Raw genomic sequence first — 14129 nt, forward strand, 5'->3', positions numbered from 1 at the left:
GGACAACTGTTCTTGCGTGGAAGACTCTGATGCAAGAAAGAATGTGACGGTATGGTTAATTACTTCCGTTAGTGTCGGTCGAGGTATGAAAGATCGAGCAATCTTTCCAACCCCTCGTCTTGTAAGTAAATTCTTCTTCAATTTACAAAATTTAGGAGTCATCACAATAATGTCTCTTCAACATAAATATATGCAACATTAGGATCGATCGATAAATGATTTTTGGAAATATCTTTTTAAATATCTTTGTAACGACTACTTCAAAACAGCGGCTATAATCCTCGTTCTTCTTCCGACATATTGCTTATAGTTCATCAATTTCGTGTATCGATCGTCGACATTTTTCATTGTCTACAAATATTTCTATCCTTTTACGAATCCTATTTTAGATATATCTTTCAAAAATTGAGAATCTTCTCTTTCATACATGATTTCAATGTCTTAACTTTCTCACATAAAAATCCCATTTCATTGAGGGATTCAACGAAGCACGACCTATGTGTCAGTCACGGTTTCTTAATAGCAGTTAATTACTATTAACTCCTACAATTTCAGCCATAAAACAAATCCCCAAAAAGGTGAAGCTATTCTAAAGCACGCTAGAAATGAGGTTGTTCGAACGAAAATGGCAATTTTCCACAATTCTACAAAGAAAGAAACTCAAAGGAATCCGTTTTGGACCGGTCAGAAGGGACGCAGAAGATGCAATAACATCGAGATTGTCAAAAGGGAGCCAAGCTTCCGTGTTCTCGGTCAGAAAGAGTCAAAGTCCTCGAGTCGAACGGTTAAGGGGCGAAGGAAAAAGGAACGAGGCGATTCCCTTTTTGGCGAAGAAGAGATTTTCTCGCGCGATTATTTCGAGCAGGCGAAATTGTCCGGATCCCAGGATTCGTGTAATTACGTCCTTGGTTCTCGCGCGATGACTTTACGACAAAGTATACCTTTGGTTTACCACTTTATAATCAAGCAGCCTCGCCTGTTCCCCTTCCGCGATTTGAGCTGTCCACTTAAACGCGTTCGGTAATCGCTCCTAATTACCCGGTCCTCCTGCTCGGCCTGTCTTTCACTTTCGAATGGTGGCTGGTGGATTCCTCGAGGCAACGTGGAACATTCAGTCACGCGATCTTCCCGAAACGATCCACGATCGTATCGATCGCGACTACATAACGTCGGAACTGATATCGCATTGACATAGCAAAATAGATAGAATATCGCTAAACATATTCGATCTGGTACATGTATCGACATCAGTTTTTAAAAAGTATTTCTCAACGACGTAACTAATGTTCTGGACATTTTTCAAGTAAAACCAAGTGAAAAGAACTGTTCCCAATATTAGTGCTGAAGATAGGAATCGTGGAAATCTTTTCGCAACAGAACGTGCTACGCTTCAACGACTTAAAATTCGATTTTCAACATTGTACTCGTTGCGTATTCCGAGACACACCGTTAGTCTTAGATGTAATACCGAAAGAATGAGAAAGGGTCGTATATCATACGTCAAGAGAAAATAATCAAAATTAAGCGAATGACTTGAATAACCCTATGGTAGGATTATTTGAGTTCACAAAAAGGTATTACGTAAGCATTAAACTTCATTGAGACAATTTTAAACGTATAAAAAATACGATGAAGAATTTAGTAGAATATTTAATAGAGATGCCAAAATTAATTTGATTATTTATAAAATTGTTATTGTAACAAAGAATATGTGAATTTTTGATAGACCACTCTATATAGTATGATATATACGTAAAGATTTTAAAAAGACCCTAATGATTTTACAAATGATTTTAATTTTCTGCAGGTGTTTTAATACTGATAAATTGGTTGAGTATCAATATGTATCGTGTCACTCCCATCGCTAATTCCAACTTCGTTCGGTTTCACCACGAGCTACCAGAAACTTCTGTTTTTTTTAAAGATTCTTTCTGGTTGCTTTTAATTGCTTCTACCGGTCTCTCCGGTCCATCGTCTTCGATCGATAATTTGTAGGGTCGACAGGGATTGCGATCGAAATTTCTTCCTTGGTTTCTTCCAATCGTCTTTAATTGGCTCAAACGGTAATTATTTCAAGCTTCTCATTTCAACCTACCGTGACAAGCTTCTTTTATGCCCTGTTTTGCATATACAAAAAATTGTACCTTAACAAGGTATGATCTAATTAAAAATTACTATATTCTACGAATTAATTTTAGTTTTAGTTAAAATCGATCTCTAAAATGATCAAGCGAGATATGTTTCTACCGTTGATAAAAGAAATTGATAAAAAGAAAGCTTTGTCCGACAATCTTCGAAAGCTCGGTCTCGAGAGGATCCAACTTTTACTTTCCACGTGACATAACCAGTCTAAAATTATTTTTGCATCGCTTCCTTCGGCATAAAATAATGATTATTAGCAATCATCTTGCACATCAACTCTATCAAATCAAATTTATTTATACGATTCTCGATTCTCTGCCAATTTACGAACGTCCTCGTGAATTTCGTTCCTCTGGGCTTCGCCTTGTCGCGTAAATAACTTATCGATGCGTCTGTAGGTTTGCTGTTCGTGAGCTCACGGCTCGTCGTCTCGGCTCTTTTGTCAAAGAACAAAGGTAATCGAGTTTCCCCAGGAATATGGGAAATTTGTTGCTCTCCAGCAGTCTCACGCGAGACAGAAATGTTTCTCGATCCCTTTTCGGACCGTACCTGCTTTCGTAAGATGCGCAGAAATCCTAGGAAATTTTTATTCCAAGGGCCATGGGGAAGGGTCGTGCCTATTCTGCCAACAATTTGTCCCCTATCTTCAATCTGCCTGGGAATTTCGATGATCTTTCCCCGTGTGTCCTGTGGACGGCTTACTATTTCCATATACATTTGATAATATATTTTTTATAACTAATTTCGACAAGTAGAATAAGATTAATAGAGCTTCTCTCAAAAAGAAAATTTTCCATTCGTTTAAGTGAGTTGAGTTTGATAAATTGAAATTCAGATTACCCGAAAAGAAACATCGATTCATTATCAAGTTCTTGCGCTTCGTTAGAATTATCGAAGCTCATTTGTTTTACTGAAATTAATCAAACAATCGCAATTTGATTAATCTGGATCTAGGACGTCATTTCATAAAACGTTATTTCATAAAATTTACATTTAGTAAAAACAAAATAAAATATATTCTGATTTTATTTGAAAGTTTAATCTATCGTCTAATTCGTATACTTCACTAGAATTGTTAATATTCTATTTTTCATTCAGCCAGTCGAACCTAAACAACATTACCAATGCAAATCAAGATTATTATACACCAAGGCCACCGTATATTAATTTATCAAGATCTCGATAGCCTGCAACACAGAATCGATCGACCTGATTCTAACACATCTCCGCCATTAATCGTTGCCCCTTAACCGTCTGAAATAAATTTTCAACTGGCTCGATCGGGCTTCTTGGTCTCGTTACCATCTCGGTATCGAGAGTTAAAGCGGCTCCCTGTTTCCGGGACAACATCAGGACACCAGATAACGACATCATCTTTCTCTCTCTTTTCGACTGTTTCAAAGTCCATTTATAAGATTCATTAAAGTTTTGCCGGTCGTTACCATTAATCACAAAGCGGTGGGATGCCTGTTCGTGCGCTATACACGGGGAAAATAACTTTCCGCTTACGGGCGTACGAATCTACTGACCCCTTTTTGAAATATGAATTTTATATGCTAATGGCGGCTCGCTTCGGCGAGTTACTTCGGCCGCTTACAACCGTAGGCGTTTCAATCTTCCGACGAAAATTCCGGCAGCCGAGCAATTTCTGTTCCAAAGGGTGGCTGAATAATAGAAAGAGCCGTACGGATCGAATTCGCCGCGATTTACGATCTATAAATTTCGTTTCTCTCTTTCTCTCTCGCTTATTTGTAATCCGCGTCGAAATTTGTTTGCGATCAAAGTTTTTTTTGGTAGAGGCGAGACGTTAAAAAGATGAAAAACCCGTGAAACCGAAAAGAGCGCGGGAAGTCAAATCTCCGTTCCATTTTTGTCATTCGAGTCCCTCAAAACGATAAATAACGTTACATTCGATTCGTGCGATTGATTTTCCAAAGTACCGTCACGATATGAATTTGTCTTTATTTTAATAACAGCGACAATATTATATTGAGCTTGCTTTTACATTTGCTGGGTTGATCGTCTTAATTGCTACGATCTTAAGACTTTAAGAGCACATTTTTGTTCATTCTATGATCTTAATTTCATTTTACGAACGAGCAGGAAAATTGAAGCTTTATTAATCGAAAAATCAAGTTTCAAGCCATCTCTACTTCTTGCTGTTCCCAATGGAACCGCTAATCTTTCCAGAAGAACGTTTCCTCTCACCCTAGGAGAATTTGTTCCAACGGTCTTTACGTAATCTTCAATAGTCGAAGAATCTTTAAGGGGTGTCATAAGTTGACAGAAGACGTCCGGGCTTATTCTTCTTTCCCATCAGGCTATCATCATCCGTCTTCTTGACTTCCTAACGATGAGTGGAAGAACATTTTACATGGACCTTATAAAACTTTTATCCATGATATACCTTTCTTCTTCGAGAAAAGGGAGATCGTTCCTATTATTATTCAAGTTTGCTATATTTATAACTCGAGGTAATTTTTATATTTTTATTATGTGGGGCGATTTGGAAAGTGTTCATTCGTGAAAATCTAATTGATCTTTCTATTTTAATGTCCCTTGACTTGAACCAATAGAGTTCAAAAGGGAACAACCCGTCAGTTTCAAAGTCAATTACAGTCATTTTTTAAATGTTTTTAAATGTAGTACACCAGGGAAATTTTGAATTTGATTGTTTATGTGTGTATGGAAGCGTCAAAGGAATTTTTATGTATTGTTTACGAGAAATTTAAAGGTGCAAGAATGCACACAACCCTTATGATAATATCTAATAGATAAAACAAAAGTATAAATTCCAAATATTCGCAGTCTAATAACGATTTCAGTGAAAAATATATCACGTGAAAGTTGAATTGTTTCAATGGTGATGTAATTTGATTTGCCTGAAACGTATTGATTTACCGAATCTATAGAATAGTTTCGTTCTTGTTCGCCTGTTCAACAATAGAATGTTTGATAGACTCAGTTGGCAATAGAACCGTTCAAGGAGGTGATCCTGTAATTGTTTTAAACAGTACAGATCATATCCGTGGGACATGGACACGTTGTTTACCCTTCGAGCCCTTTAAATCTCTGACTAACCTAACTCAATCCATACAACTTTTCCTCGTCTCAGAGACCATCGAAAGGAGACATTTAAATCTGGCTATCCCTGTGGGAACGTCCGGCGTCCACGTCCCGGGGGTTTGTCGTCCGGTGGGAAAAAAACAATGAACTCGTTTCTGACTGGTGCAGACTCCGCTCTGGTGTCGATCGTATGAAAGGAAAAAAGAAGAGAGCGACTAACGTTCCAGGCTTTTTAAAAAAGAAAAAAAAGGGAACGATTTACGTATCGAGAAAAAATCGTTTGGTTCGTGAGACATGATCTCAACTGGTTCCTCTCAAATAATTTTCTTGTTAATCTACGTACGCGAATCGAGATTTTAATCGGGGCTCGTTTGACCGTTGTATTGGCTTGCCTAATTAATGTTCGTCTAAATTATAATTAAAAGTATTATTTACATATATAAAAATATAACTTTAATTTTAAATTTTCATCATTACATTTTTTAGTAGCAAAGTGATATAACTTTTTGTAGTTATTGTCTACATTTTGTACTTATTGCAGTTATATGTTGTTACAGTCCCATAACTTAATTTCAGCATGTTTACCGAATCCGAATTTAATTAATTACCTATCATTGTGTATTTCATTAAATAATAATAAAACTTTCATTCAATTTTTAAATTAAAGGACAGCAAATTCTAGTTCAAGTAGATTATTAAAATCCTTGGCTTCTGTGATTTGATCAATTTTGTTTATCAGATTTGACTATGTTTTGCTGGAAATGGTACAAATGCAATTTCCAACATTCGCCAAGGATATTCCCTCCACCCTCTCGTTTATCAAAAGCAACATCCTTTACCGTGCAGGAAAATACGATATATCCATACAAACACCATTTCCCTAAACGAACGCAAATTCTGCTTTCCAACTATCCTCCCAACCCCAACACGTTGTTACATAATTCATAACAAGAACAGACTTTCTTGTTCAATCCTCTCGCTTCTCATCCCTTGGAAAGTAATAATTCTCAACTTATTTAATCTCCCTTATTCAGATATAATACACTTTGTAGACTATCTTTTTAATTCTACGAACTCTGCGTAAATATTTATATCTAATTTGAATAAAGTTTTATTTATATTCTATCGTTACACGCTCCTAAACGTAACTTTTCAAACATTTGATACTCCCTACCCGATGTTCGCTATCAGATTTGATCTCCTTTCTATCACCTCGTCCTCCTCTAAACATCCACCAATTCTCCCATAAATGCCCAGGAAGTATCACCATGATCGTTTAATCACGAACGATACTTATCCCTAAGAGTGCTTTAAAATATCGATTTAGATACAGAAATTATTTAATTTTCAACTTAGACCCAACAATTTTGTGATCGGACTATTCACCTGTATAAACGCATCTGTTTAAGAATTCGCTCGAACGTGATTTCTTAAGAGTCAAGAATCTCACATTAAATATCCACTGCGAAACCTAATTTCATTTTTTTCACCATCCCATTCTCCTCGAAACATCTACCAACTCTCCCATCAGTTTCCCAAAAGGTATCCTATACCGAAATATCGTTTAATCGAACACCATATTCCGGATGTCCACGGTATCCACGTTCCCAGGAATAGGTGAGTAACGAACTGGCCCTACCTGACGTCTCGTCGAGGGTTCTCAGAAGGGTGTACTCGTACAGGGGTATGTGTGTATATATATATGTATATATACAGAGTATGGTTGGGCACTATTACAACGAATAAGAGAGAAGGGAAGAGAGTAAAGGAGGCTCGTGCGAAATTCGATGATTCGCAGGAACGGATGACGGGGTGTGTAGCGACAGGTAGTTCCCATGGGAGGTTCATGGCGGAGGATTCCCACAGGAACGAGACGCGAAACCGGGCCACGAGACTCGAGGCGAATTCCGGTCGGCGATTCTCTTTGATTCTTTCGCGAGGCTTGCTTTTATCGAGTCGAGAATCGAGTTCTATGGCTTTTCACGTATTCTGCTTCATTTGTGTGCTTTCTCTCTCTCTCTCTCTCTCTCTCTCTCTCTCTCTCTCTCTCTCTCTCTCTCGATCCCTGACAAAAATTCATCGGTAAACTAAGGATTTTTATGCATTTATGGAAAACTTAAAACTGCGAGAATGAATAGAATCGTATAACGTGAAAGGGCATATAAAATATCTTAAGTATACTTGCTCGTTGTAGCATTTAGCGAGCGAAACAAATCTCTGATTAAGTTCTATTTCCTTAGCTGTGTTGAGAAAACATTTAATTTGCAGAAACGTTCGCAGTCTACCCATCACCAATGTTTAACTGTCCCTCAGGAAGTTTGTTCTGGTTTTGCATAAATCATTTAAGCGATCGTTCTGTTTTTACCTTTCCCTCTTTTTCCTTGCTTTTTTAAAATCAGCGTTTGCGAACTGGGGAAAAATTCTCTTCTCTGTATGAACGATAATTCGTGGAAATTTGCCAGAGGAACGACATACATACATGCTTGTGAAAGCATTCGAACATTTAACGTAGAAAGTTTTTACCCGTATATCGTATGTGTTACGTAAAACATTTTGAAGTTTCATTTCGATTTATTGAAATTTCTTCGCCAATAGTTTTCATATATATTCGTAGATAGGTTACAAATTTTATCAATATGATCACGATAGATGTCACAGCTAATTCGACTGCAATCGGCAGTTAGTAGACTGCAGGAAAGGACACAATAAATCAAATTTCTTATTTTCTACGGGGAAGTAGTCAATCAGTCCCTTCTTAAGGGGATTTCCAAATTATCTTTTTATTTCATGCTCTTCAAAATTTTCAAGTTATTGTTAGTCATAATAATTACACCTTTGGTATCCTCCAAACTTATCAGTTTCGTTTTCAACGGACTTACCTTTTAATCCAACAGACTGTTTCCTTTCGAGATTACCATATCAATTAAAATCTTTCTGTTTAACCATAACGTAAGACCAAAGTCAGGAAATGAACAAAACTACCTGTACCTATTACATGTTTCCCCTGCGAATCTCGTACAGAACTTCATAGAACTTTCCTGTAAACGACATGTTTGTGATTCTTCAGGATCGCGTTTTTAATGACTGGTTGCGTTTCCTTGAGAACAAACGTTTCGTAAACATTGCAGTACAACGAAGAACCACAATCATGTCATCTAATAACTATCCTGAAACTTCAAAATCTAAGAAAGTTTCTACAAGTGTAATACTTTCACGAACCACTCTCGAAAGACAAACTGCAAACTGGATTGCTAAACTTTCAAAACGCCATACTTTATCACTACTCGTCCCCGTACGAACCTTTATACATACATACACACGCAAATGCATTGCTGGGTCTCTGCGCAGATGCCGCCGAGAGGTTGCTGACGTTACTGGGCGTGGACGAGGATTTCGAGGACCTGGTGTCATCCTCCGAGGACGAAGGTGTCGAACTGGACGATCTCGACGAGGACGAAGAGGAAGACCAGCGCGAGAACGTCAGACTGTTGCATCAGTTGGCCGCTTCTTTGGCTGAGGAATTGAAGCAATCTCATCAGAAACAGACTTCGAACAGGCTCCTGGCCAGAGGTGATCCCTTCGATAGGGATCGAATGGAGCTGATTGGGATGAGTTACCTGGAACACAGTTGCCTTGATGAGGTCAAAGACCCGAAAGGATGCAGCTGTTATCGAGACAGCGTGGCCGATAAGTGTCAGAGACAAGATTCGTCTCGTTCGTTTGGCAAACAACACGCGATCTTCGAGCCTTATCAATGTTTGGAGGGCTGTTTGAGGATGGACCAGGAGAGAGATGAAGGCAACAGCGACGTCGAGCAGGTTCCAGCGTCGTGGAATGCCGGCTGGGATGCCTGTGCTACGGAAGCCCTCAGATATCTCGTGGAGGATGAGGGACTGCCGCCTCATCATCCTACGGTCTTGGCGATGAAGGATCATCTGGAACTCCAAAGGGAACGCGCCTTTGCTCGATACACCACGTAAATGAGTCGCTCTGATTTTTATCGGATGAGGTACTTCATTTTTTTCTTTTTTGTTTATTCTTAAAGGGAAGCCCGTCTGGCTTTTACCGATAGAAACGCTCCCATCGCGAACCGAACAGAATGGAAACGAGGGGGTATTTCCTGTTCGGAAGCGGAGGTTGAAAGATGAATGTGGGGATGGATGATCGGAGGTGGCCAGATTCTTGTGGAATTAAGGAAGTCTTTGGTAATAGGTGTAGTTATGGGTCCGGGGTGGAGGAATTTATAAGAGGATTAATAACTATGTACATTATCGGTTGGGAAGTATTAGGCCACTTACTGAGTGAATTTGAAAATTAATTGGAAGATTATTAAACGATGAGATTGTTAACAAGTGATTAGTAAAGCGATTAGCCTTGAAGATTGTTATTTGGTTTAGAACCTACGTAGATATATGAGATATTTTTCTAAGGTGCAAAATTATCTCAAGTTCGTTTTATATATAACTTTTTCCTTAATAACGTGTTAAATATGTCCTTAAAATATTACGAGTCTTTCTGTACTTTGTACGAATATTTCTTATAAATTCTCAAGTACAAAATCATGATCAATTAGTAATTTCCTTGATAATTTAAACCAGCTATCGCATTTTATGAGCCATAAAGTGTCCTAATACATTGATCAACTCCATAAAATGAGAACAAAAAAAGATAATGATGTTACAATCGCTGTCTTTTAAGCCATATTATTATTATTATATCATCTAATAATAAATAACTAATGGAAATAAGTTGTTTATTTTTCGAATATCAAATACTAATCACGTATCTGTGTGACAAAATTGAGAAATTTAAATTACTCGATTTACATAATTTAAATAAAAGCCGGAGTTGATCAGTTTGGCTTTCAAGAGGTCCACTTATGAACAGGACTGTATTTACCTACTTTTCAAGAAAACCTTTTCAAGAAAAATCTAGAAAAGGTTAAAACGTTGATATTCGACTTCTGAGATATCTTAAAGTTTGGACTTCAGCAGCGAATTTCAATGGTTATACACTGGAAGCCTCGTGTCCCACATTCACTTTTCAATCATCTCGAGTGGAAGCTTCGTGATCGTCCGCACCTTGGCGATTTTGCTCGAGCAGAGAAGTTCCTGTCACAATAAAAAGAAGGAAACATGACGAAACGAAGAAGGAGAATCTCTTTCCATTCAGAATAAAATGCATTCACCGTGTGTTTGTAAAGTGAACGACGCTTTCATACGGCGCACCGTGAGAGAGACACTGTGCTCGTCAAGTAGATTCGAACTTCTCCATAGATTTTTCTGGAGGATGTGGCTGTGGCTTCGTTCCGGGCAACTTTTTTTCAGGACGAGTTTTCTCGTCGAGCAATTACCGTGAGAATGTCGCGCGACTGATTTCTTCATAGCTTTGTCGCACGTCAAAAGTGAACGCCCGCTCGTCAATCCCTTTCTACTACCTTTCTCCTTAACTGAAAATTAAAAATTAAGTGTTAGATCGTGTAATAAGTTCGTTCGCATTTCCTTGACAGAGCACCAAACTTTTATGTAAGATTACTTTTATATAAGAGCTATTTAATCGCCGATCTATCCTTTGCAATTGAATCGAGCAACTTATCATATTCATGTAGTTATTTAATAACTGATATTCTACTCACATTCTTGATGTTATTTAACGATTAGCCATGAACAAAATTTTCCGAGCATCGAAATAATAGAAGGAAACAGGAATAATTTCACGAAGATCCGAGAACGTTATTCTTCCTTCGTTACTATCGTTAGATAATAGAATTATAAGCAATATTTATATTATATCACTTGTCATATATCAACCAGCTAATATAGATAACGTTTATATAAAATTCCTGAGAGAATGTTCATCAGAAGACAGATGAACTTGTTACACGATTTAATAAATAATCAACCAAAAATTCTAAAAACTCTAGGCTAATTAATACTAAGTACTATACTCTTCAAAGAGTTGAGATTCACGTTTGACGAAGGCTTCCAGCGACAAAACGATTCCGTTTTTTACTAGGCATTGTACAGTCACTGATATATTCCGTTTCTGGCTAAAAGACGATCGTGGATCGATAGATCTGCGATTCCTCAGGTTCCTACATCGATGATACAGCAGAAGGAGGATGAACTTAACATCCAATGGCGCGTACAGATTCACGTGTTTGCATTCAATTACCAAATCAGCATACTTTTCTTTTTTATTAATTCGTCCAACCATAAAGCGAGCCACTTTTTTTATCATTTTTTTTCTTTAGTAGCACAATTTTGTATTGGTTTTCATGTATCGTCGTTACTAATATTATAATCGCCATCCTTACTAGCATTATCGATTATTTTTCTTTTCCATTTTTTACTATTATTTTTTTTTAATTATTTTTTTATATTATTTATTGTACTCTTATCGTGTTAGGCTAAGGAAATAAAGTTCTCTCTTCTCGCACGCTTTCGATCCATTGGACGTTAGATTCACTCCACGGAAAACGAATGTCAATAAACGATGTCAATACGAAGGGGTTCATACGCTGGATCGATATGAACGAGAGAAAAAAGGGGCTGAACATCCCATGGGGCAGAATTTCTTAATTAATGTCGACAAAGAGAAACCTGTAGATTTTTATCGTGTATCGCTTTTGACTTTTTAACCTTTCAAAATTGCAAGGAACGAAATATCATGTTAAACAAGATGTTAAAGAGTTAAATTATTTTTAAGGATACGAAAATAATTCGATCGATTGAATGATCAGGTCGATTGAAGAAATTTTACATTTGATAGAAACGATTCTCTTTTATATTTGTCTTTTTCCGGAAAAGCGAACGGATACACTTCGTACAGTGTCCTGGACATTTTAATTTTTTTAAAAAACATAGTCATCGTGTTACGTTATTTTTATTACCGCGGATGTTTATATACATATGGGAAATCTTAGTGTTCAAATATGTACATAATGTTCAAAAACATATAAACTATACAAAGTGATATTCATTATATTTATCGAACTATCCAAGTTCTATTCCTTTGGCTTTATTCCCCAATCCAAATTTGTTTGCACATCTGCAGTTTAGTGCGTCAGTTTTATCGATATCGACTGATTTTGCATATTTGAAGGGTTGAAAAGCGAGGAGAGACGTCCGTTGAAATCAGAACTAAATACTCCTAGAACAAACTTGTAGATTATTTTACCGTAACCGTGTGATAATTCGAAATTATTAAGTTTTTTAATCGTTCGAATATTGCATCGCATTTGTGCCCGTTTTCTCAACAATTTCACCAAAAGTTTACCAAGTGCCTCCGTTTAAGTCAGGCTCGTAAATCTTGACCCCATAAATAGATGGTGGATTTTTATGCAAATTCATATTTTTGAAGATAAACACGAAGAAAATAGAACTCTCGGTAGAAAATTGTTTTGCCTGCCAAATATTATAGGAAGCAGTATACGTTGGACATTTTATACATTTTTTCATATTACGTGCACTCCGTGCAGTTTTCATATAAACGTATAAAAATCTGCGTAAGCTATACTCGTAAAACTTACTGTAAACCCTAATTTCAAAACAGAAACGTTCAAGAACTTATAAAGGAAAAAGGAAGGGTAAAACAGTGCAATGCAATGTTCGATCGATTCCGATTAAAAATTCGTATACGATTGGCGGATCCAGTGTCGTCGATGGAGCGACGAAAATATTTAACGCTAGCTCTAATATCGAATTCTAAAAAGACAGTTCATCGATTAGATAGGTTTATAGAATATTTCTAGGTGATTAAGTCAGCGACGAATCGTTCCTGGTGTACGAGGACAATTGTTCAACGTCGACATTGGATCGATGAAAAAGTCGTAAATCGGAGCATAAATTCTGGCGAGTGATTTTCGATCGACGATCGAACCTTTGATCACGAATCACTTGCTCGAAGAATCAGAGAGAATTTTCTGCCACGACCATCGATCTCGTGGGGGCGACGTTCCATTTCGTTTATTTTAATCTTGACTATAATTAAATAATTACTGTGCACGCAGTTTCATTGAAAAATTCGATTTCAATCTATTACAGTCCGTTATAACTAGACTGCTAGATTACTCGTGCAGATTTATACTTTCACACACATGATTTAAAAAATGAAATCGAAGAGAAGAAATCTTTTCTACTTATTAAATATTGAAACAAATATTTACACTCTTTATGTATTTTTAGGTATTTACCGTACATTTTATGTATCTTTAAATGCTATGTGTGTTCTACGGACTCGTGCACAGTTAAATTTTTTATATATACGTCTACTTATAATTTATACTTTTCAACATAAAGATCGAGGACGACCGGACGCACTATTATTTTTGTAACTAATAAAATTGCGAACGAATATTTCATGTAAAAGTAGTTTAATTCCATAATAGGGAATTTAATGAAATACTTGAATGTTTTCCAAGTTCTTAATTACCATTTTTTAGAATAAAATTATTAATAGCTAGTTGCACATTCCAATACGAGTTTAACAATATGTGTAATGCAGCATTAAAACCATCGAAGATGGCAATTAAGTGAGAAATTCAGATATTTAATTAAATTACCTTTATGAAATCAAACAACTTTCACTTTCATCGAACATTTTTCCCTATCTTTGATAATTTAAAACATTGTGCGAATATTAAAGAATCTGTTTCTTTCTTTAATAATCGAGATTACTCAAAAATGGCTGGAAAAATGAATCACGCAGCGTGAAGATGAAATCGCGTGCCTCCTCTGAACGACAACTTCCTCTAAATATTCGCGATGAACACGTTTCCACGAGATCGAGTTAGGATCGACTCACCACTTGTACATATGTGTAATATATCGTTTTAACTTATATACGACTATTGTTACTTTTACAATAAATCATTGTAGATAACATTGACCAGTAAATAAACGATCGCTAAGTTAATTAAA

At 36.8% G+C, this 14129-nt stretch overlaps 1 protein-coding gene across 1 annotated transcript in view; it reads left to right on the forward strand.

Moving 5' to 3' along the window:
- The window catches only part of LOC126923401 (uncharacterized), a 35868-nt gene extending 21739 nt beyond the window's left edge, over window positions 1–14129 (forward strand). Inside the window, exon 3 of the mRNA XM_050736811.1 lies at window positions 8557–14129. Coding sequence (XP_050592768.1) covers window positions 8557–9188 — 632 coding nt within the window. The 3' untranslated portion in view covers window positions 9189–14129. The remainder of the gene's footprint in view (window positions 1–8556) is intronic.

Source organism: Bombus affinis, chromosome 13, assembly GCF_024516045.1.
Source record: "Bombus affinis isolate iyBomAffi1 chromosome 13, iyBomAffi1.2, whole genome shotgun sequence".
NCBI lineage: Eukaryota > Metazoa > Arthropoda > Insecta > Hymenoptera > Apidae > Bombus > Bombus affinis.